At 36.2% G+C, this 16,663-nt stretch overlaps 1 protein-coding gene and 1 pseudogene across 2 annotated transcripts in view; one reads left to right on the top strand and one right to left on the bottom strand.

Annotated features, from left to right (window-relative positions):
• The first annotated feature begins 10 nt into the window (after window positions 1-10).
• LOC113681249 (ubiquitin-protein ligase E3B) overlaps window positions 11-16,663 on the top strand; it is a 23,533-nt gene continuing 6,880 nt past the window's right edge. Inside the window, exons 1-20 of one of the 2 annotated variants that reach the window (XM_027198326.2) lie at window positions 11-229; window positions 2,056-2,105; window positions 3,449-3,498; window positions 3,979-4,043; window positions 4,267-4,326; window positions 5,250-5,354; window positions 5,483-5,530; window positions 7,512-7,563; window positions 8,186-8,271; window positions 9,365-9,447; window positions 10,367-10,472; window positions 11,102-11,222; window positions 11,411-11,445; window positions 11,600-11,629; window positions 12,183-12,295; window positions 13,495-13,631; window positions 14,217-14,372; window positions 14,992-15,166; window positions 15,914-16,035; window positions 16,283-16,385. In XM_027198326.2, the coding sequence (XP_027054127.2) occupies window positions 110-229; window positions 2,056-2,105; window positions 3,449-3,498; window positions 3,979-4,043; window positions 4,267-4,326; window positions 5,250-5,354; window positions 5,483-5,530; window positions 7,512-7,563; window positions 8,186-8,271; window positions 9,365-9,447; window positions 10,367-10,472; window positions 11,102-11,222; window positions 11,411-11,445; window positions 11,600-11,629; window positions 12,183-12,295; window positions 13,495-13,631; window positions 14,217-14,372; window positions 14,992-15,166; window positions 15,914-16,035; window positions 16,283-16,385 (1,817 nt within the window). In that variant the 5' untranslated portion in view covers window positions 11-109. Of the gene's footprint in view, window positions 230-770; window positions 889-2,055; window positions 2,106-3,448; window positions 3,499-3,978; window positions 4,044-4,266; window positions 4,327-5,249; window positions 5,355-5,482; window positions 5,531-7,511; window positions 7,564-8,185; window positions 8,272-9,364; window positions 9,448-10,366; window positions 10,473-11,101; window positions 11,223-11,410; window positions 11,446-11,599; window positions 11,630-12,182; window positions 12,296-13,494; window positions 13,632-14,216; window positions 14,373-14,991; window positions 15,167-15,913; window positions 16,036-16,282; window positions 16,386-16,663 lie in introns of those variants that run through there. The other variant, XM_089189686.1, reaches the window with a different exon arrangement.
• Window positions 5,859-6,954, bottom strand: LOC113681251 (uncharacterized; annotated as a pseudogene).

Genomic DNA, 16,663 nt, shown 5'->3' with positions numbered 1-16,663 from the left:
CACAAATCTCCATCTCTAAATGCGCGGTCCCTTAGCACTATTGAAGTAAACAGAGAGTTAGAGAGGTTGACAGATCTGCCTCGAATATGTGAAGTTAACTTAAATTTTAATGATAATGTTTGGTGGTAATAAAAAAAAGGACCGTGTCGAATTTGTTGAAAAAGTGCAGGCTGCTCGACAACAACGATCCGAAGGAAAAGAAAGGGAAAGAGCTGCTATTCGCATTCAGGTATTTATATATAGACTGCTAAAGATAGCTATCTGATCGCTAAGGAGAAATATGCTCCAGAAACCACATGATCACTATTTATGAGTATTTAAGAACTTTTAACCATCCTTGAAAAATTAAATTAATCTTTTGAAAATATTTGCTGCCGGAATTCGTGAGCCAACCAGTACAACAGCTGTTTTAAATAGTGCATGTTGTGCTTTTCTATTTAAAGGCTAGATTACTTAGATGTCTTTAACCGGCATCCGAAGAGGAATTTTAGCACCAGTCAAACAGAGAAGTTACTCAAAACGAGTAGTGACTTTTGATAGGAGAGATGAAATTTGTAGTGTTTAAGCAATGAACCACTTTTTGAAAGAACGTAAAAATACTTTGATTGCCAGACTCACATCACTTACTGACTTGACTTAACCTAACCTAAATAACATGGACACCTTATTATATTTATACTGTTACTTATATAACATTACATGATGAAAGGTGATCAAAATAAATTTCACAAGTTAACAAATCAACACCACAAATTTTTTTTATAGAGCATGTATACTACTCCTTAATATGACCACACTTAGCAAGGTGCGAGATTGTGCCTGTCTGGTAGTAAGTGTGACTGAAAATTGAATGTCAGTGACTGGAATTTTAAAGGTAGTCACAAGAAGGCAAGTTATCCAGTGTCCCCACTGGACAACGTTTTTTTTCTAATTGAAAACATTCACATTTGGTTCCCAAGAAGGATTATAAAACCTCCACTGAAAAATAAATTAAAAGTGTTCACAAAATGTACTGTGCTTTCCACCAGATAGAGATTTATCCAGTATGTAGTGTTACTCTCCCTTTGAACAACCTGTGTCAGGAAAGTTGCAATAATTGATTTAGAGGCAGTCATGTTTTCAGCCGTTAACATGACAGCCATACAAAGGGCACATTCCATTTGTGATGGGTCTGCTTTCCTGGTGCTCTGTTTGGCACTGGTTTATACTCTGAAAATGTTCAAAAGTGTTTTAAAATGAGAAGGGGAAGAAAGTGCTATTTATTAATAAGAAGTTCATGTTAAGTTTGGATATTTTACCAGCCTCTTAATTGTAAGACAAAGATTTCTCCATGTGAACTGAAAATGATCTTTTGTATACTGTTGTACACTACTCATATTGTTTAAAGGAACAGCACTCTAAGCTCAACTATTTTCAAAGTCACCATAAAATAAAGAAAATGGTGTGGCTGGCATTTATTTTTGTAGAAAACAAAGAAAATAAATGAACTTTGTCTTCTGACCCTACACTTGTAAAAAGTATGTTTTAAAAACATTACAACCTGCTACATAACTATCAAACAAAGGTTGCAAAATGGCCACTTTCACTGCAAAATTATTTGGCAAAAATTTTATTGTAGTCTCCATTGTGACCAAAATGGTCACAGCATGGAGCTTTGATGAGGAAAATATTTTCAGCTAAAGTGTGCCTTAACAATCTCACATTTCTTTGTATTTCACATTGAAGCTAAAATGTTGTGAGTGGAACTCTTTAATGACTAGTTTTTCCTACTTGGCGATGTTTAAAAAAATTGTCTAGCAGCACTTTGTGCCCCTATAGTATTTAGTATAAATTATATATATATTTGCCCCAGTGCAAACAAATTTTGTTGATGTTGTCACCTAGCGGATATAACCTGAGATTGATTCATCTTAGATGTTACCCAGAGAGCTTTGATCCCTTATTTCGAGGTGTTGAAATTTGTTGAAGCAACCATTTTGCTGTGTACATTAGGGTTATTATATACTAAGTCAATGAAATTTTTGAAAATTCTTCTTCCTTTTTGTGCTTTCTCAGGCATGGATGAGGAGGCTCCTGTGTATTGCCAAACTGAGAACTGAAACAAGGTATTTATTAACTTAGTTGGTGCCCAAAAACACTTTATAATGTTAATTAATCCCATTTTATGTTGGCTTGTGGTGAAGAAGAAGCCAGATTATAATTTACCACAAAAATTTTGCCAGGAACCTTGCTATCATATCTTATTCATCAATTACCAATTAATTATTTATTAAAATTTTTTTTCATTCTATCAGAAGCTTATAACATCAAAGCACTTATGTATGTCGGAGAGCTGGGGCTTATTAAAGTGTAAGACCAGCCAATTAATCTTGTGTAACATGTAGTTGGAAAACTGCAAGTTTGTGTGCACTTTTCATTTTGCTGTGAGTGTTATTTCAGAGTGATCAACTGTATTTTCACAACTGTCTTGTCTGAAATATAGACACTACTTTCAGTCAGCCTAAAATCTTCAGTCAAAAAAAGTTGGAAAGTAAATCAGTTTCTGAAAATATCATTTACCTCAGGCTAGCTATCTAGTCTTCTGTACACAACTTTTACAACTCCCGTAGTAGATTTGCTGTTCATATTTTTCACCTTCTTGCTGCCATGAAAGGACATAGATTGAAATGTTTAAATATCCTTGTCTCGATGAAAACTCAGAAGCTTATTTTCACAGCAGTTAAGTTTACTTGTGGAAGTCTCTTCCTTCGGTGATTAAACACTGCCGAAACAATCCTCTTGATTCATTTGCATCTGCCATGCTATCATTGACTGCCACATTTGTGTGTGGAGTGGAACTCAAAATTTTTTCAAAAAATGTTATTGATAGAGTCTCTCTTAAGAAAATTTAATTATCATAAGTTATCCAGGGCTTTCCCAATGAAAATGATGGCTCGATCATTAATTCTTGTAAGCTTTTCAGTGCCCCTTTGTGATCAGTAGAGAGTTTTTATGAATTAAAATAAAAAACTGCTTATAAACCCCACCTTGTTTTTAGACAATACATGTATAGAGGAATTTAGACACTTCTAGGTCATAAACTTCTAATTCTAAAGAGTATATCTAGTGGGTAAGTATGAAAACTGTCCAGTTGTACTGATATGAATTTTTTTTGGTGCAAAAGAAGTAGCATCAAGGAATTCTGTTTAGCTCCTACCCAATAACTGATGTAGAGGGTACTGGGATGGCATCCCATACAGAAGGAATAACACTGGAGTAACACTTGACTTTCACTTGGAGAGCGTTTTGCTTTTAGTATGAGTTTATTATAATAGTCATTGCTCCAAAGTATTGGATGATCGAAGAATCTTTCCTTAGGAATAATTGTGTAGTCAGTACATGTGTCACTGTAGTAAACTTAAATTCCAGAGAAGTTTGTCATAAATAAGTTTGTTTCTTGCACATTCAGGGAGGAATTTGACCAGTTTATTGAGCAGAGTGGAACTAAGAAACCTTCAGGTTTGACTGTTATGCTCTTTATAGATCAGTTGACATATATCAGTTTCAGAGATTTGAATGTTGTGCTTCAGAATGCCAGTATGGAATTTTGATGTTCAAGCAACAAAAACAAGACATTCATGAACTTGAAATCTGATCAATTCCACCTGTCAAATCAAATTATATACAATGCATCTTGTTCTGATATATGAGATATCCTGAAGTAAGCTACAAGGAATTACACCAAATTTGTTGTTGATTTTTTTTGTAAGAAACAGGCTCAAAAAGCAACCACAAGAGGTTTTCTTGGAGGTTTTGTTGTTGTTATGGTATCCTTATTTGTCATATCATGTAATCACAACTTTTTTAGAATAATTGGGCATTTTTCTGGGTGAGGATTGCAGTGGTGTGGTTGTACCAAAGAATTGATGTTTAAAACTAAACTGTTCTTTGCCACCTTCTTAAAATATGTAATTAATAGATATTTTTGTCTTTCTGCAGCAACTGATGTCTTTCACCTTGCAAGAAAATTTCTTTTTACTTTCCATTTGAAGGATGATGAGAAGGTATAATGGTAATTGAAAGTTTTAAATATAAAAATTCTTTTTTGTGGTAACATCCTAGAATTCTTACCCCTATTTTGTTATCTGAGTTATTGAACAGCTTAAATATGAGGTGTCAAAGAAAATGAGTAATTGACAGAAATAGTTTTAAATGGTCATTTAATTGAAACTGACAATAACAAACTTTACCATGATTTCAAATTTTTTTTTTTTTTTGCATGTGCAGAGATTTGAAGCACTATGTAGACTTATACTTGGTAGCATGGAAGCCCAAAGTGAACCCAGGGTGAGTAGGGTTTTTTTACCCCTTTGACTTTTGACCTAAGCATGGAGTACAGGGACCATAAATCAGAGCAGAAAAATTAAGATCAAGTACTTGCACCAAGGACAAAGACATTTGCAGCCATTGCTTCATTGATAATTACAACCATGATAAATTGCTTTCCATTTGGGGCTATCTTACCACAGAACTGTTATTTGTCCTGCAAATTGTTAGGAAGGAGACAAGAAATATCAAATTATCCTTTTAACTGAATATAATGAGACAGAAAAAAAATGGCACATTCTTCAGTTCAATAATCATATAAAGGAAGATAATGAATCCAGTTACTACAACAACATGTAGGTATTGCATCAAGCTTAGTCTGATTCCTTATAAGAAATTAACTGTGTCTTGCACAACTCACAATAAATATTTTTTATTCATCAGGATAATTTCAAAAGTTCCCAGGCCCCTATATTGAAATGAGAATGTTGTTTGTGTTTTACTTATTTAAAATCAGTTTAACTTATTTTTAACTGTAATTTGTCTTAATACCAAGGTGGTAATTATGATGATGGTGATAATCTGAAACATATGCTGATAGAAATGAAACTAAAGTAAAAACTTTCAAACTAAAGATGAATTTAAACTACAAGATATAGATGTTTAGGAACACCCTAAGTAAGAGGTGTCAGGTGTTAGAGGAGAAATAAGGTTGATATGTAAGTATTTTACTGTGCATCAATTAATTAAACACATGATTAACCCTGTTGGTTATATATGACTTAAAGATAAATGTCAAAATATGACAGGGAAAGGGGAAGAGGGGATCAAAAATTCTCCTGAATGTAGATGTGTTTTAAAGGAGATGTTTCATCTCATAACTGCGGATGAATTTTCTGTTGCAGCTCTCATTAAATGTTTTATTTTTCTTTTCATCTTTTCAGCTGTGGTATGTGTCAGTTGTCCTTTCACATGATCTTGTTCTTCTCTGGCTGCATCAACTCAAACACTTGTTACTGATTTGCTGTAAACTGCTTCGTAAGCTCAAGGTGATCATTAAGCTTTAAAGAAAGTTACTCTTTAATACCAATGGTACATTGATGTTAATAATTTGCCTCTCAGTCAATGTTTTGCACATTTTATCTTAGTTTGTATTCCTGTTTGTATGTTTTTTCAGCCTAGTGTTTCCACAGATGCAAAAAAGATCAGCATCTATTTGAATATGGTAGGTTAGATAATATTTGTCAAATATTACTTATTCAATGTTACCAGAAGCATATAACCTACTTCTAGGTTACATGCTTCTGATGTCAAATGATAATTGTTCGTCAGACTTATTTGTGTAGTAATCAGGTAATTAAAAAGGTACACCGGCTGGTATTTAGGTAATTGTGAAGAAGAGCTCCCCAAAAAACCTGTCAGCCGACAGATGGCCAACAGGTTTTGCCCGAAATATCGGCTACCTGTTGGCTGACAGTCAGCCGACAGTCGGCTGACTGTTGGTAATGTGTCGGTAACCTGTCGGTAGCTTGTCGGTAAAACGTTAACACAAACCTTAATGTTTTCTCTCAGTTTTCGCTTGATAAAACATCCAACATGTGTAATACATTGACAAGAATAGCCTTTCATAGATTTGGTGGCTCCTAAAGGAGCCGTTTTGTGAGTGGTGAAATATAAAAGATACTTCACTCGTAGAATCGTGCCTCAAACTTCATTGGCAATATAGCTGCCCCTCTCTCCTCATGCTGCTCATGACCAGGATGTAGTGCCAAAGTCTTTTGTGACAGACAACCTCCAGATCTCGCACTGATTTAACTTCTTGGTCGCGGAGGACGAGGTCCAGTTCCCTCGAGTTGACCTTTTTCAGTTCTGCTATTGCCACGAAGTCTCGTAGTGTGCTCCGAGGACAGCCTGCAAGACGGAAGGCACAGGCCATGCTGCATCTGTTCTCTTTCATTGTCTGGAGAACCTGGTCATATTGTTTGTGTATGTTGGCCAGGCTGTGGGTGCTGACGTGAATGTCTGCTGTCTGCTGGTGTTGCTGTTGCAATGCGGGTGGGTCTTCTTATGGCGCGGGTTGGTCTCTGCGTCGCACCTCCGCTCTGAGTTCTGCCATGACCTTCTTTGCATTTAAGAGGCGCCTCTCAAGGTTTTTAATGACCTCGTCCTTGTTCCACACAAGGTTGGCTAGCTCTTCAGCCTCTTTCTCGCGTTCCTCTAGCAATGCCGTCAGCTCCTGGTTCTGTTCCTGCTGGTTCTAGAAGGCCTGACCCACTCTTTTGTAGTCCTTTTGCAGTGACTCGTACTTTTTCTTTAGATCGTTGTGCGACATATCTGCAGGCTGTTGACTGGAGACTGTTGACTTTGATGTCTTTTTTCTTTTCTGAGGCGGGCGTTCATTACACAAACATCGCCTACTGTCACCGTGGCAGACGCCACACCTATTCTCACAGTGAAAAATAGAGTGGTCGCGGCCGCACACTGTGCACTTTAAGATTCTCTGAGACATGTTGTTGTTTGTGAACTATTACGTCGTAATGATGGTAACTTTTTTAACTAAAGGCTTTTCATACGCTATCATCGGATCAAGTCCGTTGATCAGTAAGTAGGTGAAGTCTGTCGAGTCATACATCACCATTCGGATTGTTATGTCACGTTAACTGTTCGTTTTTAACACAATTTTTCTTTTTTCTTAACCTGTCGGTAACCTGTTGGTTAGCTGTCGGTAGACTGTCGGTAGACTGTCAGTAACCTGTCGGTCAACTGTCGGCTGACAGTTGACCGACAGTCGGCCGACAGGTTTTTTGGGGAGCTCTTCTTCACAATTACCGGTATTTAAGCATTAAAACTCCCTGATTTCCAGTTTACCATTCTTGTGAAGGAGACTTGTCTGATAAATGACCAAGCCCTGGTACAGATGAGGTTGCTTTTTTAAGAGTATCTCTGGAAATAAAGCATCTGTATTTCTCAGAGTTGTTTACTTTTTAAATAAAACAATTTGACTGATTTCATGGGGTGGAAGATTTAGCAATTTAGTAACAGGTAAATTAAATGTAACAAAGAAAATAGTTATAATTAATAATAAATGAATGTGTTATTTCAGCATTGTAGGTATGGCTTCTTTTGTAATGAATTAACAAGTATCCAATTGAATGGTGTTATTCCATTCACTGTATAGCTACACACAAAATTTATTGTGATTTCAGCTGATTGTATTTACTGATTGTGGAAACTGGAAGATTTTAAGCATGAAAGGAGGTGAGAGAAGATACAAGTGATCACAGTTTTCTCTGATTTGTTTGAGTGGGCAATAAATGTCCAGAGTGTGCACTCTTTAACACCCATAGCAGCTTAGAGAGGACTATTTTCTACATGAGAAATAGCATTTATTATTACAACTCTAAGACTTGAAGCCATAAGAGTGATCAAAAGGGATCACATTACTACCATTCCTTGTCTTGTTTGTTGTTCTTTTAAAAAGTATGGCGTCATACCTGTGAGACAATATTTTCCTTATCCACCATTTGTATTGCCCAGTTTATATAGAGTAATCAAATGTGGAACTGGGATTATAATCTGTATGTCTCGAAAGAAATATCCATTTCTTAGGAACATGGGATTCTTCTTTGCAAGTTGATTGCTCCCTGGATTACAACTGACCATTGTGTCTCGAATACAAATGGAATTTTAAGAATACTGAGGTTCAACTTATGCTCTGTTAAGGAGACAGATAATCAGGATGATGAAGTTGTTGTCAACTAAAAAATTAGAAGAGCTAAAATATTTGATGGTGTTAAACGTCAAATTCCTAGATTGATTTTTCATTGTGATATCCAATAGAAAAAAGCCTTTGTCTCATTATTTCAATTAACATTTAAAGGGGAGGCCCTTCGGCAAAGCTTGCAGCAACTTTGTGCAAATGTTCTGGGGCATTTGAACAGTAAAGGACTGTATCCATCATTGAAGGTATGTGCTGAGGTTAAAATCATTTCAGTCTGAAATGATTTCAGACATAATTATTTGATTTGTATTGTCCTCTACTGAGAACTATGAGTGGTATATATGGGACAAAGAAAAAGTATGTTGAACTTTCTTTGGAAGCTAAATAGTGTGAAAGATTTTTTCATACGACCTGCTCTTTCCCTTGCTACAGTTTGACTGTCACTGGTAGATTAGTTATGAAATAGCCTGGCATAAATTTCAGTGTATCTCATGTGGAATAAATTTCATTGCTGTCAACTGCATGGGTTATCAGGACTAAAGCATGTAGTCAGAAATGCCTTTGAAAGCATTTGGTGTGATTCTTTTTTGCCTTGTGTTGATGTAGCTAATCCACTGAGTCAAACATGGCGTGTAATCAGGCAGATCAAGATTTTCGAAAAATGTATTACATAAAAGAAATTAAGAAGAGCCTTGATGCTTGTACATTTTGCATTTATATGCCTAGGACAGGACCTCATCATGTATGTTTTTGACTATTGCTTCAATAGTGTAAGATTACTGTTTTTTAATCAAGGAATATTATTATATACACATTTTCTTTATGAAGAAAGATATTATTTGTCTTCATTGTGGAATAAATAAAAAATCTGAGTCCCCCTCAAGGAACCCCAGACCTTCAGATTCTGACTGTACGCTAATTCTCTACCACTGAGCTACAAAGAACTTCAATATTAAGTTCAGATCTGATACAGTCCCTGCATACTGTTTGGTCATTAAAAAACTCTGAGTCTCTCCTAAATAATCAAACTGTGACTGTCAGATTCCACACTTTGATGCATTACCACTTAGCTACAGCAGAACTCTACAATAAGCCCCAGGCTATGAATAGGTTTGTCCCCATGCTTGTGACAAGAGGACTAGGTAAAATCTTTCGTCATTTAATCACTGAGTTCCTTTAGACATGAAAAATAATTTTCAATCTTTTTCATAGGACTGAGCAATAATGATGTGTCTGATATGTATAACTTCATTAGAAAACAGTGATTAAATCCATTTGTAGTTATGAACAATATCTATTGTGTTATACCAAAATTATATCACTGTTGTTGATATGTAGGACCTCTTGATGAGTGGATTGGCTTGTAGTGAACCTTCTCTAAAGTGTGCATCATTTAAAGCAGTAATTACAATGGCTCTAAGGTAAATTATTTTTTTGACATAATCAGCCTTATGTTCATGCACTGCATTTTCAAAATTGATTCTAATTTACTTATTTTTATACTCAGCACTGCTTAGAGGTTTTACCACAAAATATCAAACATTTTTTACACTGTTCCTGTTGTTTTAGAAAATGTAATAAAAGTAACCCCTTGGACTATTTTAAGTAGTCCCACCATTTTATCTAGCACAATTATTTTAATTGATTGGACCATTTTAGCTACCAGTAGTTACCAGTTTATCTAGTTTTAGCAGTTGGACCATTTTGTCTAGGTACCCCTTTCTATCTAATTAGACCATTTTATCTACAATCAGCATCAAAATTAGTCAACACATCATGTTTGAACAATCCAATTTATGTCTAGAATAACAATCCTGTGTCTACCACACTCTTAATCTTTGACAAGACATTGCCTCCCCATTCAATATCTAGCTAAAAGTTTATGTGTCACAATATGACATCGTTTTTTGCCTTGGGTAAATTGGTGATGTTTCTTAAAAGGAGTCTTTCATGGCACCTGTTCAATTTTCTTGGTTGACTAGCCCCCTTTTTTTCAGTGCATAAAGAAAGACCATTTTATTTACTAAGACTATTTATCCCTGTGGACCATTAATGCTGCATGAGGATCATTTTACTTAGTTGAGCCACTTAATGTAGTAGACTGTTTAATCTAGTTGGGTCATTTTAAGCAGTTGGACCATTTTATGTAGTTAGACCATTTTAGGTCATTGAACCATTTTAATTGGTCTGACCATTTAAATCAATTGGACTATTTTTACTGGTTAGATAAATTTATCCAGTTCAACATTTTATCTCATTTTTTTAGTGAGACCATCTATACCAGATGTATTAATGTAACTACATAGTTTTGCATGGGTTTTATTGTAAATTTCCTTACAGGCCCTTGGTACTCAGCAACTTTTCAGACAATCTCAGCAGCCTGTTTATACTCAACATCCTCTCTGTTCCTGGGCTTATCCTACATCTTTCATCAATAGCACCAGATGTAAGTTTTCACTCATTTGTATCTGCAAATTGTATGACTTGTTTTTCATTTAATAAAAATAACTGCTGGTAACAACAATTTAGTAAAAATGATTGTGAGCTAACAACTGATTTTAAAAAACCGATTGCAAGAAAAATGGCAAAAATTTTTAATTATTGGAAACTTTGAAGCATTGTTTGCAAAAGGTAAAGAGTTAGGGCAAAGTTGGTATTACATAACAGTTAAATTGCTTCCTCAAACATACACACAATACACAATACACAATACACTAATTATTATTACGACTCCCCTATACAAGGCTATTCTGTCGTAATACAATAATATTTATCTAATAAATTACAATGGGTAAAAGAATATTTACATGTGTTGGGAAGAAAAAAGAAAAAAAAAAGAAAAAGAAAAAGGAAAATCATTTTTAAGTCCTAAGTCAAAGAACTTTTAAAATGTTTTTTTTTTCTGTTTATGGTATCTAAAATACTTATTAACACCCCTACCTTGAATTAAGACAGATTTTATTTTAAGAGTTAAAAACTTCACTTGCAATCAAGATTTGGATGTTTAGATCTCACTTACTTTTGAAGTCAGTGACACGCGAAACAGTTTTGATTTTATCCTTTTTGGTTATTCAGGGTTTAAAGCCTTTGAAGGTTCATGGCATCTATAAAAAAGTTATATCATTCCTCCAGAAAGAACAGAGCATTAGAATTGTCTTGAATGCATTAGAATGTAGCTACTCTCTCTGTCTTTTGGGTAAGTACAGTGGCTGAGACTAGTACTGGTCAGGATTGTTGACTGTCTCCTATTTTTAAGACAATAGCACAAGTTGCCTTTTGATCTCTGCACGGAAAATTTTACATCACAAGACAAAGTGGATAATAAAGTATTCTTAACATCTACTTTTTCTGAATTAAAAACCAGCCTTTTTTCTTTCTCTGCAGCTAATTTAGTGGAACTTTCTCAGCTTGAAATAGAGGTAGGTGTTTAATCAAGCTTTACTCTTTTTCCTGGTCTTGATGGGTTGTGAGTTAACTTTGCCTAATGTTATGATGTGGGTGATGAGTATGATTATATGTTACTCTGTAATGTAACTCTGTAACTGTTATGGAATGACTCATCTTACTTTGTAGGTCTTGAGGGAAGATTTAACCAGTTTTTTGGTGAGTACCATACAAACCATCTAAGGATCCTTATTTATATTCTTTTCTATTTTGGCATGCAAGGTTGTCTTAAACTACACGATGAGATACAGTAAGATTCTGTTAGACAATGTAGAAGTAAAGTTACATGGTGAAAGTGACAATAAGCAGATTGATACTTTCAGTTATAAATGCATCCAGGCATGATGCCATGGTGCCCCATCTTGTTTTTAAGCACCTACACCACTTCAAAACATGAGCTCTAACCCAGGGTTTTTGTGATTCTTAAACTAGTATTAAAGCTCCACAGATGGAGATGTTTAACAAATAGATTCTATGTTGCACACAGAAGCACACAAGATGCAGCTAGGTGCAGTGTCACATATTCTCTCCACATTTTGACATCTTTAGTGATCTGTTACATTAGATAAAGAAGCAAAGTGTTGCTCATGGTGGTGTCATCTAAGTATGCATCTGTCCTCCAGTAGATCATTTATGTAAGAACCAATTAAAAGGCTTGTATAATTTAGCCGTACTGTCTCTTAACAACTGTTGCATGTTCTGTTATTTTCAGGAAATAATTACAAAGATCCTCAACTATTGCCAATCATATGTTGCTAAGAAGCAGTCCAATCTAACAAACTGGCATCCCATATTAGGTTGGTTCAAGCAATCTACAGATGAACAGTGAGTCATTACACATTACTTGTTTGTTCTAAATAAAATAAAAAAATAAAAATATTATAGCTGATGCCATGCTCACTCCTTTGCTATGTCACAGGAATATTAGCTGGTGGCAGTGATATTATGCTTCTTCACACCTACTGCAGGGTGGGCCCTACTGCAGGGTGGGCCCTACTGCAGTCTGGGCAGTGGTGTCCTAAGATCAGTTCATTCCCTGGTCCCTCATCCCACAAAAACTCAATTCAAAATACAAGCTATTATGACCCAAAACTAAAATTTATCTCATCACCATGAAAGGTCGCGAAAGGTCACATGATACGTACGCTAGTATTCAATAAATGAGGGCTATTAACTAACTGTTCCAAAAAAAAAAAAAAAAGACATTTGTAGGGTTATTGGAAAGAGCAGCAAAGCTTTCTGCTTAATTTTCTTTGGAGGAGATTTTCATACTTTTCCTAACTTTTTATGGTGGTGAATCTTAAGGACACTGTTCTTCAGTTTGTGAGATCTGTACAGGGGAGTGATGGTGTTGTTTGGGACCGGATTGGGTCGAAAAGTTTTAGTCCACTTTTAAGATTTCCTCTGAGAGACTGTGGTCCAAGCAATCTAATCTGCTTGGTGTCTGTCTAGATGACTTGAATGTCTTGTGCAATGGAAAGATAGTTTATTTATTATCTGATGTTCCTAAATCGTTGACTTAGTGATTGAAGAAAGTTCGAAGTGAATTCAAGAAGAATAGGATCTATATAGGAATGGCCTTTCATTGATATATTAGAGGTTTGGATAGTGTCGGCTATACTGGACATGTGACAGGATTCAAAACTCAATTTAGTGATGTCGTAATTGCCAGGAACCACAACACGCGAATTCCATTCTTTTCAAAATATAATATACATTTGGTGTGTACAGTTCAAATGGGTTGAAGAAATGGTGGTATTATGGTCAGTTTCCTGGACTCTGGAATGAAAGGGCCAAGTGTAAGCGTGGGATGTGATATAACGCGTTTTTAGCAATTACACCTCACCCTCTTATTACACACCTCATTCAACCTCAGAGTATAAATGGCTCTAAAAGTTTTCAATTTTTGTGACACACTGCAGGGTATCAGGAGATGGACAAGGGGACTACCAATACTTCTTGTCACTGCATGCCAATTAGTTCGTAAGTGAAACTCAAGCTGACACCTTCCCTTGTGTTTATAGGCTGAACAATTCAATTCCTCATATAAGAAAGCAGCTTCAGTCCCTGTGGAGTCAGAAAGTTGTGAATCTGTTGTTTGAGGCTCTTTTAGTCATCAGTGAAGGTGAAAGCAATGAAGTAAAGAGCAAGGATGACAAAGGTCTGGTAAAAAGAGTACATTTTCTGCGTTTAAAACAGTTTTTATGTCAAGAAGTTGAAAACGTGGTCAGAACTACCACCGGGATTTGGAAGGGGAAGGTCCTCAATAATTGGTCAGAAGGTAGCTGTACCTCTCATTAAAAGTGGTGGGTTTATCATCCAAAGTCTATAAAGTAATACACACAATTTTGTTATAAAGGGGTGTTTGCGCACAGGAAACATTAAGCATAGCAGTACAATTATAAAAGATTAACACTTATGCTCTCAAACAGGGCCAAGAAGCAATGGCCTTAACTGGAAGCACCTTATCACTTCCTTACCATCATCTAATGGGTTCCTGTACATAGCTGTTAACCCGATTATTGTAGACTAGGTCTTGATCCTTAAGAGAAAAGGTCTCATTCAACCTAAAATACAGCCCTCTTTACTTCGTGAGTGAAGACCCTTATCCAACGTGAACTGTTGTGAAGATGATTTTGTGGAACACAGTCAACAAGTTACAGGAGGCTGTCGAGGTTGACTAAACTCTAACAGTTGCCGTTCCATTCAGTACATTTAATGTTTCCAATCACCTGTTTTACCACAGGTAATTGGAAACCATGGTCTCGTATCGGCAGAGGTCGCTCCAGATGTGGTCAGTCCAGTTTATCCAGTTCGCAGGTTGAGGTGATACTGAAATCTTGTGTCATGTATCAAACTGTACTGTGTACTTTCTCTCAGATCAAGCTGGATATTTTGACAGGTTTGTAGCTAAGACTGAATTGCTTTATCGTTTCTTTAAGTTACTTAGTATACATTTCTTGATTTGCTGATGGCTGCAGCTCCTTCAGTGAGCTGGCTCTGCCAAGCAGGCGTCGTAAGCTTGCATGATTTCAAATCCTTTGGCAAATGCTCGCTTTACGGAAGAAATAAACTACACTTTCCCATGGCATGGCGTCCTATATTTGAGAGAGCTAAGAGCGCCAATTAGAGAAAAAGGGCAATATTTAGTTTTTTTTTCTTGTTGGCTTCGTGGCTTGTGTGCACCAAATGTGTGACAACGTCTGCATTTGCAGTGAAAAGTAGTCTTTTTTTTTCTATTTCTCTGCTTCATTAAGGTAAGACTATTGGAATAAAAGAATATTAGAGACAGTTTCTGGTATTTGCCAGGTGAGGTTAATGTCTTGTGCTCAACCATGAAATATATCCGAAGAAGTCCGATTGTTTTAGAGTTCAACTTGGAAAACTGCACTTGCTCGATATCCTTCGTTAAAACTGGATTTTAGGTTTGGAGTGTTACCATACTTCTTTAGCTCCTAGGGGGTTAAAAGGAGTTTTACAAAGTAGGTAATACGAGGATTTTCTTTTTTTTGTTCTTGTAGGGTTGAGTTACCAAGAAGGATTTGTGGTGCATCTTTGGAAGTTTTTTGATTCTTTTTGTCAAAATGACAGCGTGGAATCTCACTTGTGGAGTCTTGAAAAGACAGGCTTGTTTAACAGCCATGAGCTTCAGGCCGCTCTTGTGCTTTTCTGTGACTGTTGCAGTCACTTATTGCCGTAAGTAAAATTCATCTCATTGAATTTCAACTTGTTTGAACAAGATATATTTCGTTTTCTTCTTTGTAGCTTAGTGCATGCCTCCCTAGCTGTTAAATATTTCAGAGAAGTTGTCAGGAAAACTTTGTCATGAAACTTCCCCTGTAATCTTAATTCACACGAGAATAATACGAGAAATTCCCAAATGTCTCGCACGTTTCCAGTACACACTCCAATAGGAAGATAGCAGTCTAGACCCTTGTAATTCAAATCGGTTGAGACATCAAGATTGCCAGCTCGGTGTCACGATTTTTCCAAACGAAAGCTCTTCTTGGATAGCAACGTCAGATCGGCCTATACTATACTAGTATATATATACACCTACACTAGTGTAAATAAACAAATACTTCGAGTTGTAATCGAATATCCTTATGTTGAACTAGTAACTGTTAATTTCTTACCCGTCTAGTTATATAAGTATGAAAATGTAGCCGCTACATTTTATTTCTTTTACCATTTTAACCCATCGTAGCAAAAAAAACTTTCAAGTACATTTAATTTTGTGGCTCAGCCGGCTAGATTAGCGCCTCAGACGTTCTGAGAAAACTTGCGCCTGTTCCTGTTGTTTTCCACTACGTTTGCAGATATTAGATTTAAGGTGAAACAATCGAAATTCTACTCTGTGATCAATGGCCATGTTGCTTTGACACAGTATCTTCAATTGATCACTATTCTTAACATCACATATTGATTATTTTTTCACCTTAGCATTGTTGATGATTCTGAAATGTACGAGATACAAAAACCGTTTCGTTTAGACGAGCTGAATAGAATATCTGCCTTCCTCAATAACTTGGTCTTCAAAATGTTGTGGAACGAGATGGTGGAGGGTATGTTCATGTTTCTTAATTCAAGATGAATGAGTTTCCTCTTCTTCCAGTCCCCTTCCCTCTACTTAAAACCATTTCTAGAATGAACTTACACAGTAGCCTTCTTTTCTGTAATAAAGTCAGAGTTGTCGTTGTAAATGTGGGTGCTGCTCGTTTAATATTAGCTCTAGAATTACTCCTCTGTTCTTGTCAATGACTGGTGATGAGATATTTGTCACCAAGAGCCTACTTTCGTGGAATTTTTTAGAATCAAGAGAGCAGATGTTGAACTCAGCGCATACATTGCTTATGATATTGTATGACAGAGATTGCAGACGCCCTTTCACCTCTCAAGATCAGTGGCTTGTTAGGTTAGTAGATATTTTTTACGTAAGAACTCGATCTAACCATGTACGGTCAATGCATTTTATGTTCGTGGGCCCTGTCCATCGCGGCTTAGCCTCAGTAATCGGATGGGCGAGGAAAAATCATTTAGATCTCCGCTTTAAGGCTTGGCCCAATGTATACATCTGACTTTCATTATTACGTTACTGGCCATTCTACCAATGGCGGTTTAGGGACGATGTAAGGAAACATTAAAACAAACTTTCATAGAGCGCCGTCAAAGAAATACACTTAGAGCAACATG

The sequence above is a fragment of the Pocillopora damicornis genome, chromosome 12 (genome assembly GCF_964200805.1).
Source record: "Pocillopora damicornis chromosome 12, jaPocDami1.2, whole genome shotgun sequence".
Taxonomy (NCBI): domain Eukaryota; kingdom Metazoa; phylum Cnidaria; class Anthozoa; order Scleractinia; family Pocilloporidae; genus Pocillopora; species Pocillopora damicornis.
The sequence above is the reverse complement of the archived record's forward strand: the minus strand, read 5'-3'. Positions and strand labels throughout refer to the sequence as shown.